The sequence below is a fragment of the Alligator mississippiensis genome, chromosome 4, assembly GCF_030867095.1.
Source record: "Alligator mississippiensis isolate rAllMis1 chromosome 4, rAllMis1, whole genome shotgun sequence".
NCBI lineage: Eukaryota > Metazoa > Chordata > Crocodylia > Alligatoridae > Alligator > Alligator mississippiensis.
This window is the reverse complement of record NC_081827.1, coordinates 44903648-44916197: the sequence shown is the minus strand read 5'-3', so window position 1 is coordinate 44916197 and position 12550 is coordinate 44903648. Positions and strand designations below refer to the sequence as shown.

General features: G+C 38.8%; 1 protein-coding gene across 8 annotated transcripts in view; it reads right to left on the bottom strand.

Moving 5' to 3' along the window:
- Positions 1-12550, bottom strand: part of CADPS2 (calcium dependent secretion activator 2) — a 630383-nt gene that overhangs the window by 56976 nt on the left and 560857 nt on the right. For 6 of the 8 annotated variants that reach the window (XM_059725932.1, XM_059725931.1, XM_059725930.1 and 3 more), the window contains 2 exons: positions 5842-5983; positions 5602-5721 (listed from right to left, as the gene is read on the bottom strand). In XM_059725932.1, the coding sequence (XP_059581915.1) occupies positions 5602-5721; positions 5842-5983 (262 nt within the window). The remainder of the gene's footprint in view (positions 1-5601; positions 5722-5841; positions 5984-12550) is intronic. The other 2 variants (XM_059725933.1, XM_014601057.3) reach the window with 1 other exon arrangement.

Genomic DNA, 12550 nt, shown 5'->3' with positions numbered 1-12550 from the left:
GATGAATGGAGCAGTTCATCTCTCTCAGACCTATTGTTTCAGGCTGTATTCATCTTCATGGAGCATTCTCATTCAGTTGGGAACATCATGTTGCTTGATGAGAGCATCACATTGAGATGAATGGGGAACTTCACACAGATCTGAAAACCTCTTTCTGTTTAAAGGTCAGTTCTTTGAAGGCCCAGTCCACATTACAAAGTTGTATCGACAGAACTCCAGTTTTGCCAGCAAAACTTTGAGCATCCAAAGCTCCTCTGCAGCAGCAGCAGAACCCTTGCATCACAGCCAGAGTTCTGCTCAACTGCTCAGGCTAATTCTTTCACCAGACAATACAGGTGGAATGACTATCACAATGAATACATTTGAAGCACCTGCAGATCATTTGAATTGATTATTTGCCAGCCTGGGGGTAGAGTTAAGGTTGTATAGGTATGTATCTCTGTTTCCTGGTTTACAGAAGTTTGAGTCTGAAGAACTTTAACTCTTCCTTGCTTGGTTTTCTAAAGTCTGAATTTTGCTGAACTTGGCATTCTGAAAGGGTATGAGGTAATGCTGAATTAAAGTATACCAAGGGTAACAAAGAATTTTGTCATTCAAAATATGATATATTGCATATATAATGGAATAATAGTTACAAACACAAACATTCATCTCTTCAAAATTGCCTGAAGTCCAGCTTAAATGTAAGGTTTAACATCTGTAGTAGAATAAGATTCAAATCTAAAAGAGGATAAAAATGCATTTTAGACTAATGGATCTTAATTAACCAGAAGACTGTAAGAAGAAATCCAACCTGACTAATTAAAACCTTTACTTTGCCTTCCCCTAAATACACTGTCCCAGCTCTCTTGTCCTTCTAGTATGTTTTCCTCAGCCAAATCTGACAATAAAACACCATGCTCCACTTGTCTAGCCAAGATGTCCTCGGCGTTAACTACTCATGGGACCAATCAAGCAAAACACTGAATACTACACACAACACTTTACTCTCTTAATATCTCCCCAACCTTAACATGCAATGCCCCAAATGTACCATTAAACAAAAGGATCAGCAAAAACAACTGAAAACACAGTAATGATCATCTTGTGCCAGTGTTATGTAAGGGAAGAGTACACATGTAGTTTCTTTCTGTAGACTGAAGGAAACAAGGGGGCAGGGGGAAAACAAAAGAAACTTACCGATGAAAATAGCAACAGAACATCTACAGAGAATCATTTAACATAATCTGCACACAATATTTTGCAGCATATTTAAAAAGGTAAAGGACAAAAGAGTAAGTGTAAACTGTGTCAGAGAGGTAAATCCATTTTAGTATCTATGACCGCAATTCATCAAAGCACATAAAGAGATGCTTAACCATAACTATATTCTTAAGCCCATACCTATTCAGCAAAGCTCTTAGGTGAGAGCTCAACATATTGTTGAACAGGAATGGATTTAAACACTTGCTGTAAAGCTTTGTTGAATTGGTGCCTGTAAAGCTTTACTTTGGAGTCATAGCTGTTAGTAATAAATGTTAGCCTTTGAAAAATGTCTACTTACTTCACAAACAAAAGACCATATTCAATAACAGAAATAGGCTGATGATTTGGCATTCTTACAAAATATTAAAAGTTACTCAGTGGATTCATAAAGTATCATTTCTCAATGTGGTTGTATCCACTAAAAATGATGGACTGCAAGCCCCCCAACCCTCCTCCCACCCCCTTCCCAGAAAATAAAGAGCTTTTGTAGTAACTTTAAAGAAATTATTCCTAAAATATTATTTGAATTTCATAGTATTTTGGTGCCCATTGTTTACCATTTTGCATGCAGAAACTGATTTTTGTGTGTACCACAAGCAGACGGAAAGATAAATATGAATCCCTAGTTTCTGAAAGAAAAGTACTTTCCAGCTTGGCTAATGTCCTAGCCAACAGTGCTTTCTCTAGAATGTTTAGTGGCACCAGACACACATGACAAAAATCCTACAGGTTGAAACATGAATGTAGACGCCACTTGGAACAAAATATTATTTCTTATAAACTGCTCCTTTGAAAAACATGATCAGTCACTTCTCTTGCAAACGAGCATTCTGAATAACTCATAGACTTCAAGAAGACTGCTCCACAAGGGGGCTAGAGACAGTAGCCAGCAGGCAGTTGTGTAGGCAGCACTGGAAATATACTGAACAAGGTGAGCAAGATGCCTCAAGTGAACTTGCACAATACATGTTCATTACAGCTCCTCTCACTAGAAACAGCCTGAGAGTTACTGCCTGTGAGCACTTGCTGACTGTAGCACAAGTACTAGTTGAATGCAAAGCTGGATTTTTCCTTTAAGAACTTGGTGTGAGATTTGGCATGCCACTCATACTCTTGTATACCACAATGGCATTTTTCCTGCAAGGATTTTTCTTTCATATCCTCTTCAAATACTTACAGGTCAATGCAGTAGATGACAATTTGACCTCCTCCATTGGCAATGTTTTTAGTAACAAATTCCCTCTCCCTGCTTCATATTAAAAAATTGCCCACAGGACACCAACACCAAGGACAAACATTCATTTGAAGTGGTTTGAAAAGAGGAGGGGGAGCTGATGTAACAATAACAATTACTTGTGCAGGAGCTTATGACTTTAACCCTGCTTCAGACAGAGTTAAATTACAGCTGTTTAGCTCACTTGTATTAGGATTAGCCATGCACATGTAACAGTTAGAGCATAACATCTGTGGTTCATTCTTGTGGGCAGCATCCTTCCCTTTTTGAAACCACTCAAAATGAATGGTTGTCTATGCCTTCAGACCTGGCATGTGTTGTCCTCTGCCACACTTCAAGTTTCTTTTCCAAAAACTGGTAGGCTTTAGAGGTTTTCAAATAAAAGTTTGGGAGAATGTTTTAATATAGGCAAAAACAACATGTTTTTCCCTAGGTTCATTCTCAGAAATAGTTAAACAGTTCTGGCTAAATCTATGGGGAAAAAGATCAGCATGAAGCAGATGCCTGGAGTGGAAATTTTCATCCCAAATGGTTAAAATGAGGCAGAGGTGGATGCATCTACTTGTGCTATTAAAGCGACAAAATTAACTTTGGCCCAGTTTGTGCCAGAGTCAACTGTTTCCAGGTGCTCTGTCTACATGTGCACCTGGGACTGCAGCACTTTATGCTAGGGTGGAGCAATCCCAGGCTGGCATGAGGCCGGGGTGGGAGATGGTCAGCTCTGGGCTCTGGGTGGCAGTGTCGGGCAGTAGAGGGGCTGGCATGGGCATGAGGGTGCAGGGTTAGGTGGCAGGCAGTCCCTGCACTTTAGTACCCTCGTGCCCCAGCCAAATCCTGTCACTATATACATGTGTTTCAGCACACATAATTACCCTGTCATATGGCAGAGTTAATTAATTTACTGCATCCTAATACTGGTAAACATGTAGACTGTTACGCTTTGCTGCAGACCTAATTAATCAACTCTGCAGTAAAGTGCACATATAGATCTACCCAGTACAAGTAAATGAAAACAGATCTTATAATGGAAGTGCTGGAACCCAGTCACTGTTATAACTGCTGCCTACAGTAGTGTTCTATATTAGTAGATATCTCAGTTTTAGGAATTACTATATGATAGTTATTGATTAAACCTTTCCACAGCATTCATGTGTAACATGTACATTAACATTCATTTTTACTGGGCAAAATTACTAGGATGCAGGTGGTTAGAAGACTGAACCTAAAAACATATACGAGTCTCACCATGGAATAAGAAATAGAGGATACTGTAGGAGGGGAATAGCTAGCTAGAAAGGGTTTTTTGAATGGCAAATCATCAGGGAGTTGCAATTCAGAGCTGGAGTAATGATTTATAAAGGCAAAAATATACAGATGGAAACGTGTTAGTATTATAGTCAAAACAAAGAATGTTAAGGCCCAAGGATGAGAAGAAAAAAGGTTGACAATTTCTGAGTGCAGCCAGTTAAAACAATTTCCATAATACCTAATGAACAAGTGCCAGAAGTCTGGAGACATATTTCTCAATATACTGGCTATATGACTCTTAGCACAAACACCAAACTGCTCATATCTGCTTGTAAGAAAATGTTCACGTTAATGCAAGTTAAATTCTAAATAATTATGTTTGCTTTAAAAAATATGGTCAAATTATTTTTCATAATTAAGATGGTTTTCTATCATTTTTCCTATTAATCCACCTCTTTGGAAATCTGTAACCAAAATATTTCTTCACATTATGCAAAAGTAGGGCTGAAAGGGACCCACAGAGCTCACCTAGGCAGGATCATCCATACTATCCCATACAAATCCTTGTCTAACCTATTAGTAAAGCTATGCAATCAACTTGGTCACACAACTACAAAGCATAGATAGCACCCTAACTTGCCACAACGGGGGGTTATTGTCCTGCTGCTGAAAGCTTGTGCTTGAGAGATCCAAGGAAGAGGGCCAGGCCCCATGCTACAGAGGCAGGCAACTCCCCCCCCCCACTCCCCCTGCCATTCTGACCATAGGGTAAAATTCCTTCCTTATCCCTAGTGTAGCAATTGGTCTGACCCTAAGCAAAGGGGTGAGACTCTTTTACAAGGAACCTCCAGGGTCAAGTCTCAGATGCAGAAGTACTGGTTCATCCCACTCAAAATCCCCAATCCCCAATGCTTCTGAGGAAGGTGAACTATGTTCATCGCCCCCCTGCCCCCTCACTCTGCCCACACACGTAGCAACAGGAGTGGGGAAAGCCTTTCCAGCCCCATGTGGCAACCAGCAAAGCCGAGAAGTAAGGGGAATATTAAACACCCTCCACTCTTCTCTGCAACCTGGGGACAACAAACACAAGTCCACACATCAAACTATCTTACTGGACTGTCAGAGCTCCCCTTTCTGTATCACCTCCATAAACTTATCCCAGCTCCTTTAACTTTCTCTTATAACTAAGTCATGTATGCTCTATCCCTCTACCTTCCCCAACATACACAAACAGAAGCTACGGTATAGTACTGTGGAAGTAGTCAGGTGGCACACGGGCTGTCAGCTCCATTTTTGTTATATAGAGAATGTAGAAACATTATGGTGATGGAAAAAATACGTATTTTTTTAAACAACATGAAAATTCATATAGTTCAAATGCTGCGTCTGTTAAAACTTCATCATTTTCCTTTAGAATTGAAACTTTAAACATCTAACAGAAATCTTCCAATTGGTTGGTCAAACGGTTTTCCAAAATATTTTGCATATACAGTGACTTAATCACACCCATACAGAAACATTAAGAGCTACTTAATTTTACAAAAACATGATTTAAGAACAATTAACTCAAGTGTCTCTCCACTGCTGATTAATTAAGAGGAGCAATTATGTCGTTTAGGGTGTTAACTGCTAATTACACCATAAAAGACCTTTGTCAAGTTGATTTTAAGTGAGATATTAAGTATAACACTCTGCTGTAATTTTATACACTAAAAACACAACTCACAGACATTCCATGCTTGCTCACAGCTGAACAACTATAATATTCAACTAAGTGATCATAAACACCATGCAATCGAAATTTAACTGTACAGAACATTAGCAAGGCCATGCAGAGCTGACATACGGTCAGAAAATTAGTGAAGAATACACACGTGGAATCATATAAAGAAGCCATCCAAGTTGGTGTAGAAAAACTAGGAATCTGTGGAAGATTAAGAGGCAAACTTGGAACTTTTGGAAGAGCTACATTGGGAAGACTGTTGGTGATGCTCCTGTGAAGAAAACAATGTAGGAACACAATAAAAATAGAATTTTTAGGACAACAGGGGAGCAAAACCAGATCGGACAGAAAGATAAAGCCATGTGGGTTAGACCTTCAAGGAAACACTTACTTGACAGGTTGCCACGATTCTTGTTCAAGACCTCTGTGAATGGACTGAGCGATAGATGATTCCATGAGATCAATGTAGCGGATGACCAGGGGAACAAAAATTTCTTGCAAGTGCTTGTGAAACTTTCCATTGCACAAAAATACTTTAAAAAACAAACAGAAATAGTCCTCATTTATTCATCAAGCTGTGATCCATTCAGTTAATATAGCAAAAATAATTTCCTAAAACATTCCAGTACATAAATAGTTCTAAGGGCAGTGATAGATAGCATGACCCCTTCTCTGCAATGGACTTACTATCAGACTCTTTGCTTATAAATAACTAACTGAATGCACTAGGCAAGTACAGAATTGGGCCATGATTAAACAAAGCATTTAAGCATGTGCTTAAATTTCACTATTATAATACTCAGACCTATACATCAGAGCATTCTTACCTTTAAGAAAATGCTTAACAGTTTCACTGAATTGGGGCTTAGTAATTAGCTTGCTCTAGCAGAATATTTAGATACTAGTTTAATGACCAAAACAATGCAAGATATATATCCTACTAGTCATGAAGAAATATCCAGTCATTACTCTTTAATTATCTTACATAAACGTCCTAAAGCCACAATCAAGAATAGCTCTGTACAAATAGACAGATCCTGCAAACACAACTGTGGCTAATGTCTGAGAGAGGATGGTATCTATGAATATCACGCACACAGCTTGACTTGAAGAATATTTTTAATGGTTCAAAAACTGCATCAAAATACAACCTCCTCTACTCCAGTACAAAAAAGTGGCTTTTGTTTCTTTCATTGTCTCTTATTTTTATGTTTTTTATTTGTGAGTATGTTCTTTCTCCTTCTATATGGAGTATCCCCAAGTATTCCCTTATCTAGAATCACAGCATTAGCACCTTTCAAATGTTTACATTAATATATATTATATATATACAAAAAACAATCAGCACAGACCACAGACCCCCTCCCTCCATTGTCTTTATTCCTGGGAAAGGCTTAAGCCATGCAGTGTATCTGGAAGACATGGAAACTGTTCGGGAAACATTTTCACTATGTCCTAGGGCCCTTCTACACATACAGGTAAAGGTGAAATGGGATCTAATGAGCAATCCACACAATCCCAGGTTACCCCTGCATCTGCTCCCATGCAGTTGATGGGACTCAGCAGGTTTGTAGAGGGACAGGGCTCATAGCAGGGGCAGTGGGGAGAACGCTGCAATTCCTGTATCTTATGAGGCTAGTGGCGGCAGCAGCAGCCGCAGAGTGGCAGCAACAGCGGTGTTCTCCCTGCTGGCCCTCCTATGATCTCTGCAGCCAACAAAGCTGCTCCCACTGCCCCTGAGGAGGCTTGCAGGGGGGGAGGCAGTGTTCTCCCTGCTGCAAGTCCCATAGCTGACAACACTGCCACCACTGTGAACCTTGTCAAATGTGGGGCCGGCAGTGGGTGGTGCACCCCCATGGCTGGGAGCCCCTCAATTGATGGGGCTCCCAGCCACAGGGGAGCACTTGGTCACACATTCAATTAATGGCATGATTAGAACAAGCTACCAAGATGCACATTTTTGTGGAACAGCTATGTAGGTTATTGCTTGTTTTATCATGCAATTAATTGGCTGAACATGTAGGTGGGTCACAATTTAAGACATGATTAACAGGTATAGAGAAGGCCCTAGTTTCATCCACTGATGTCAGTAACACCAGGGACTGCTGAGGGTTTAGGCATAATATTGTTATAACAAAGTAATTATCTGAAGCCAAGCATTATTTTCATTAGAAAGAGATGCTATTAACCACCCTTGTATTCACCTTTTTGCAAAGCGATATGAAAAGTTTTAATAAGGTTATTTTGCCATAAGTATTTGTACATTAAGCATTTCTTTTTTTAATAGGACTTTAAAAAAGAGTGGAAGCTTTTTGTTTTAATATCTTGTAAAATTAGCAAAATAGTAGTCAATAATATTATGGAATAAAGGGATTGATCCTTAGCACAAAGGTGTGTACATACATAGAAATTCAGTGTTCCAAGCCCAAGGACCACCCCAGCAAAGACTTGAATACCCCTAGCCTAAGAGACAAGGAGAAGAGGAGTATCAGCTTATGATTAGAAAGGAGGCAGTTTCAAACCCTACACTGTTAAGAACTTAAAGCTGGCACTGTCAAGTTTTTCTGAAGTCAACATGTCACTTTACAGGCAGTCATTGAAGACAATGCAGGACTGGCATACTATAATCACAGGTGCTTGAAGAGGTGAGCAAGCATGCTATTGCTTTCTGAACAAGCTGTAGAGATGCCCTACTGTAAGCTCTGCTCAGAGGGAATTACAATAATAAAGTCTCATGGGCAGGAGGGCATGTGTTACTATCGAGAAGCCAGAATGGAATTAAAAGCAGCACAACCAGTAAAAATTGAACAACTGAAAAAAATGGTCATACTATGCTGATATTCAGCTTTGCAAGGAAAGGAAATTGTCTAAAATAATGCCACAAATTTTAACTTGCCTCTACCACCATACAAATCTTATCTAGAAGGGTGATACAGGTTGTAGCCATATTGGTCCGCAGGCAAAAGGAATTGGAACTTTTGGCAGAGGTGGTATCTTTTATTAGACCATCTAGATATTTGCAAAAAAAAATAAAAATCTTTATTTGCAAGCTTTCGGGCACACTCACCCTTCTTCAGGCATAGGAGAATGCAAAGATTGTAAAATTTCTCCTAGGAAAATTTCTCCTAGGAGAAATTTTACAATCTTTGCATTCTCCTATGCTTGAATGTGCCCACCTTTTTTCTCTTCAAGTAGAGGCTGACCCATGACAGATCTCAATGCTCAGTTGAGCATGGAGCAGCTCTATGGTTCAGGACACAGCAATAACCTACCCAATCAGTTGTACTGGGCTGGTGACAGCATTGGGTCCTGGACCTAGCAACTCTACCTGATCCCCAAAGATAGATGTGGGGGTGCCATGTGCCCAATATCAGCGAGCATCTCCCTAATCTCAGGCTCACTATGCTCTGGACCTTTAAAAGTGGGCATGTTGGAAGCCCTAACTGCACATTTGTTTTCTTTAAAGTTTCCAGGTCATTCATGAAAGCAGCACCTAGGGAGCTGGGAGCTCCTTGCTCCCTAGCTGCAAGCATTGCTTCATGGTGTGGGGTACGTGCAGCTGGGGAGTCAGGAGTTCCTAGTTCTGTGTCCCAGATCATGGTTTCCTCAAGCAGAGAGCTTTAAAGAGTGCACTGAAAGCATATTTGAATCAATAGACTTTTCTATGTAAATGTACACCTTTTTCATACAGATGTCCTTATGCCAATGTGAATTCCACTCACAGTCACACAGACCATTGTACATTATCAATAACTCCTTTTGAAAAAAACAAGCCTGAGATACTGGAGTTTGAGCTTTCTCCATCCTACCAAATTGTGTAGCAAGAACATTCCATTATGTGAGGCAGATTTTTATCCAAATGATTCCTTTAAACAATAGCAGCCATGATAGCAAGACATTTCAAGAAGTAAGCCCTCAACACATTGCCTTTTCTAAGTTAGCTGCTGTCACACTGTCAATTGGTGTACTAAGGTTTAGTCAGAGCAGCTTTACAAATGTTTTTACTGAGCAACACTTTATGGAGAGTACTTGCTTTCCTAGAGGCCATCTGAATTAACCTTATAACATACTAATCTGGGAAAGTGCCTGTGTCACAAAGCAGTGCAGCAATAATGCCAAGCAACTGTACAGTGAGTGATGCCAGAAAGAAGAGTGATGCAGATGAAAGTAAATGAAGCATCAGAGCAGAGAGGGTCCTGGGGAAGGAAAGTCACTGAAAGATAAGACAAGTTATTTCAATTTTACAAATGCCCATGCCCCAACATTTACTTCAGTTTGAGGCAGGCAACCTTTGGTAGCAGAGGCTATCCCTCACATCATCCTACATCAAGAGAGATTCGTTCAAGGATTTCTTAATGCACTAAACTCAAAATGTGGATCACCTGTATAAGTAGCAGCAGAAAATAAACTGCATCCTATAGCAACTCTTCTGTCTAATATGACTCATTATTGATGTGGATGGAAAAATAAGATGGACATAACAAACTAAAGCAAAGCACAACATCTGCTCAGATCCTCAGGTACTCTAAAAACTTCAAATGCAGAGATATGGAGTGCAGTGAAATCCTCAGTGTGATCCCGACAATATATATGCGGGACAATGACAGGTAACCATGCATATGATAGCAATGAAGATTCAAGCATACTCTTACAGTATGACTGGAATAAGCAGAAAGAGGGAGAAACTTATAAAAAATGTGCTAAATCTGGGCTTAAACAGGAAAAATTCTTCCAATGACACTTCATGTGGAATCATAGAAGGAAAAAAAAGGACACAGGGTACTATAAATGAAGATGGAAAAACATTTTTCTCCTTTGCCAGAGCATGCAGGCCATAAGACAATATTAAACTAAAGCAAAGTAGATTTAGATCAAATCTCAGGAAAAGAATTCCTAATTGTAATAATAGCAGGGCAATAGAACAAGCTACCTAGGATTGCAGTGGAATCTCCTTCACTGGAGATTTTAAAGAAGAGACTTTATAGGCATCTATCTCAGATAGGCTTGGGCTAAGTGAATCCTGCATTTGCTCAGGACATTGGACTAGATGACTTGAGGTTCCTTCCAACCCTGTGATTCTTTATGTAGAACCAATAGAAACTAGCAGTTTATTAAGACATTGTGTTACAGACTCAAGTGCAGATATGAAAAGCACATTTTGCAAATCTTTCCATTTTGTTTAATTTAATTTATCAGACCTCTGAAAGACATCTGTGAAATATGCACCTCTCTCCATACAAAATGTCAACCTCCTTCTATCTTTTGCTACTTTGTGGTCTTAAAAAAAAAAAAAAAAAAAAAAAGGTAAAATACATGTGTCCAACTATACAAGGTAATTTTTTCAACTCTCTTCTTTTTTGTAAATACTATTTTAGCTCAAGTTTAAAAATACAGAAAGTAATTACTCATGAACCGAGGACTAACCTCACAATTTTTTGCTGCAAAGATAAAATGCTGCAAAAATTACCATATCTTCTCATATATCACATGTCCCCAAATAAGAAAAGCATCCTGTTTTTGGAAGGCAAAATGAAGATTTTTTTTCTTTAGCGTTAACTGAATCCTGACTGCAGGACATCCTGACCACAAGGTACCTGACTGTCACTACTGAGGCAAAAATGGCATGTGGTATGCAAGTAAATATGATAAAGAAAGCTACCACAGGTTTTGCTTCATGCTCCATCTTTTCTATTGAATTTTCACATGCATTAGCCATTTTAAATGTAATACTAGTAGATCTACATAATAATAATAAGAAAGGCAAAAATAATAATAATAAAAAAGCATTTTGATCAAAATACCAAAATGTTATGATGCATAATGACTTTGCTCTGCTCAGGTATCTTTTCCATTTTACTTCAACATATACAGAATGAAAGCCAGTTCTGTGGTATCTCCAGAAAACATACTATGCCAGGTTAATTATACGGCAATTGATCTTTCTTGATCCATTTCCAATACAGTTTGCTAGATACAGTTATACTATCTGTCTTCTCAGAAGATTGTATTATCTTTTTATACTAAGTCTTCTCTTGTACCTTTGTAACAATAAATCACTCAACTAAACTGAAGACCTGTACATACCAATATATTGCAACTTTATTTTAGATATTTTGCTTCATATAAATGATATCCCCAAAATAATTTAGTGAAGCAAAAAAAAAAAATAAAAAAAAAAATCATGACCTAGAGTGTGGGAGAAGTTGTGCTATGTGCAGCCAACAGAGAAAATATAGGCTGTAAATGAAAATATGAAATCAGATAGACAGGTGTAAAATGACCGCCCCAAAAACAAGAGCTGCAAAAGAAGGCTGCTGCTAAAACAACAATAGTAAACAGGGGGAAGCGGAAGAAAAGCTGACCAAAAGGAGATTCCCACAGGAGAAAAATATCTCTGGGTGGTGTGAAAGTTAATGTACTTGGCTACTAGACCACTTTTGTTCAGATTCCTGGCATGCATGACTGAGGACACTCCAGAGTGTCATTGTGCTTTAGCTATCCATAGCTCAAATGTTGGGCCATAAACCAGCCAAAGTACTCTGGAGCTGACTTGAAGCTGCTCTGAAGTAGCAGACACTGGCACACGTTTGGTTCTAGGACCGGGGACTTGCAAATTGCTCCTTTACAGCCCTCCTTGTCAGCTGTGCCCTGTGCTTTACTGAATGCCACTGAAGACTGAATCCTGCTTATCTAGTACAAGAGTTAGTCCAAAAATATAATCTGCTACCTATTGTTCACATGCAAAACATTAAGATAAAATGCAATTTGGTCTTCTTTAACACAATGGAAAACTGTGTACTATACAGGTCAATCTTTTCTTTCCTGCTTACTGCTGAGTTAATGGAAGCTGTGCTTGGATGCATTTTGCTTTAATCTAGTATAATGCCTTGCATTCTATAAAAGAAACTCAAAAAATGTCTAATGGTTTTAGAATAAAACAAAACACATTGATAAAAATTATGAATTCTCATTATTCTGCATTCTTTCTAGCACTAAATTTTTGAGATATTTATGAAAATAATCTCACATAAAGATTTACTTAAATGCATTCAATATTAGTTAGATTATTTCTATATTGTTGGCAGTTCACTCATGTCAGG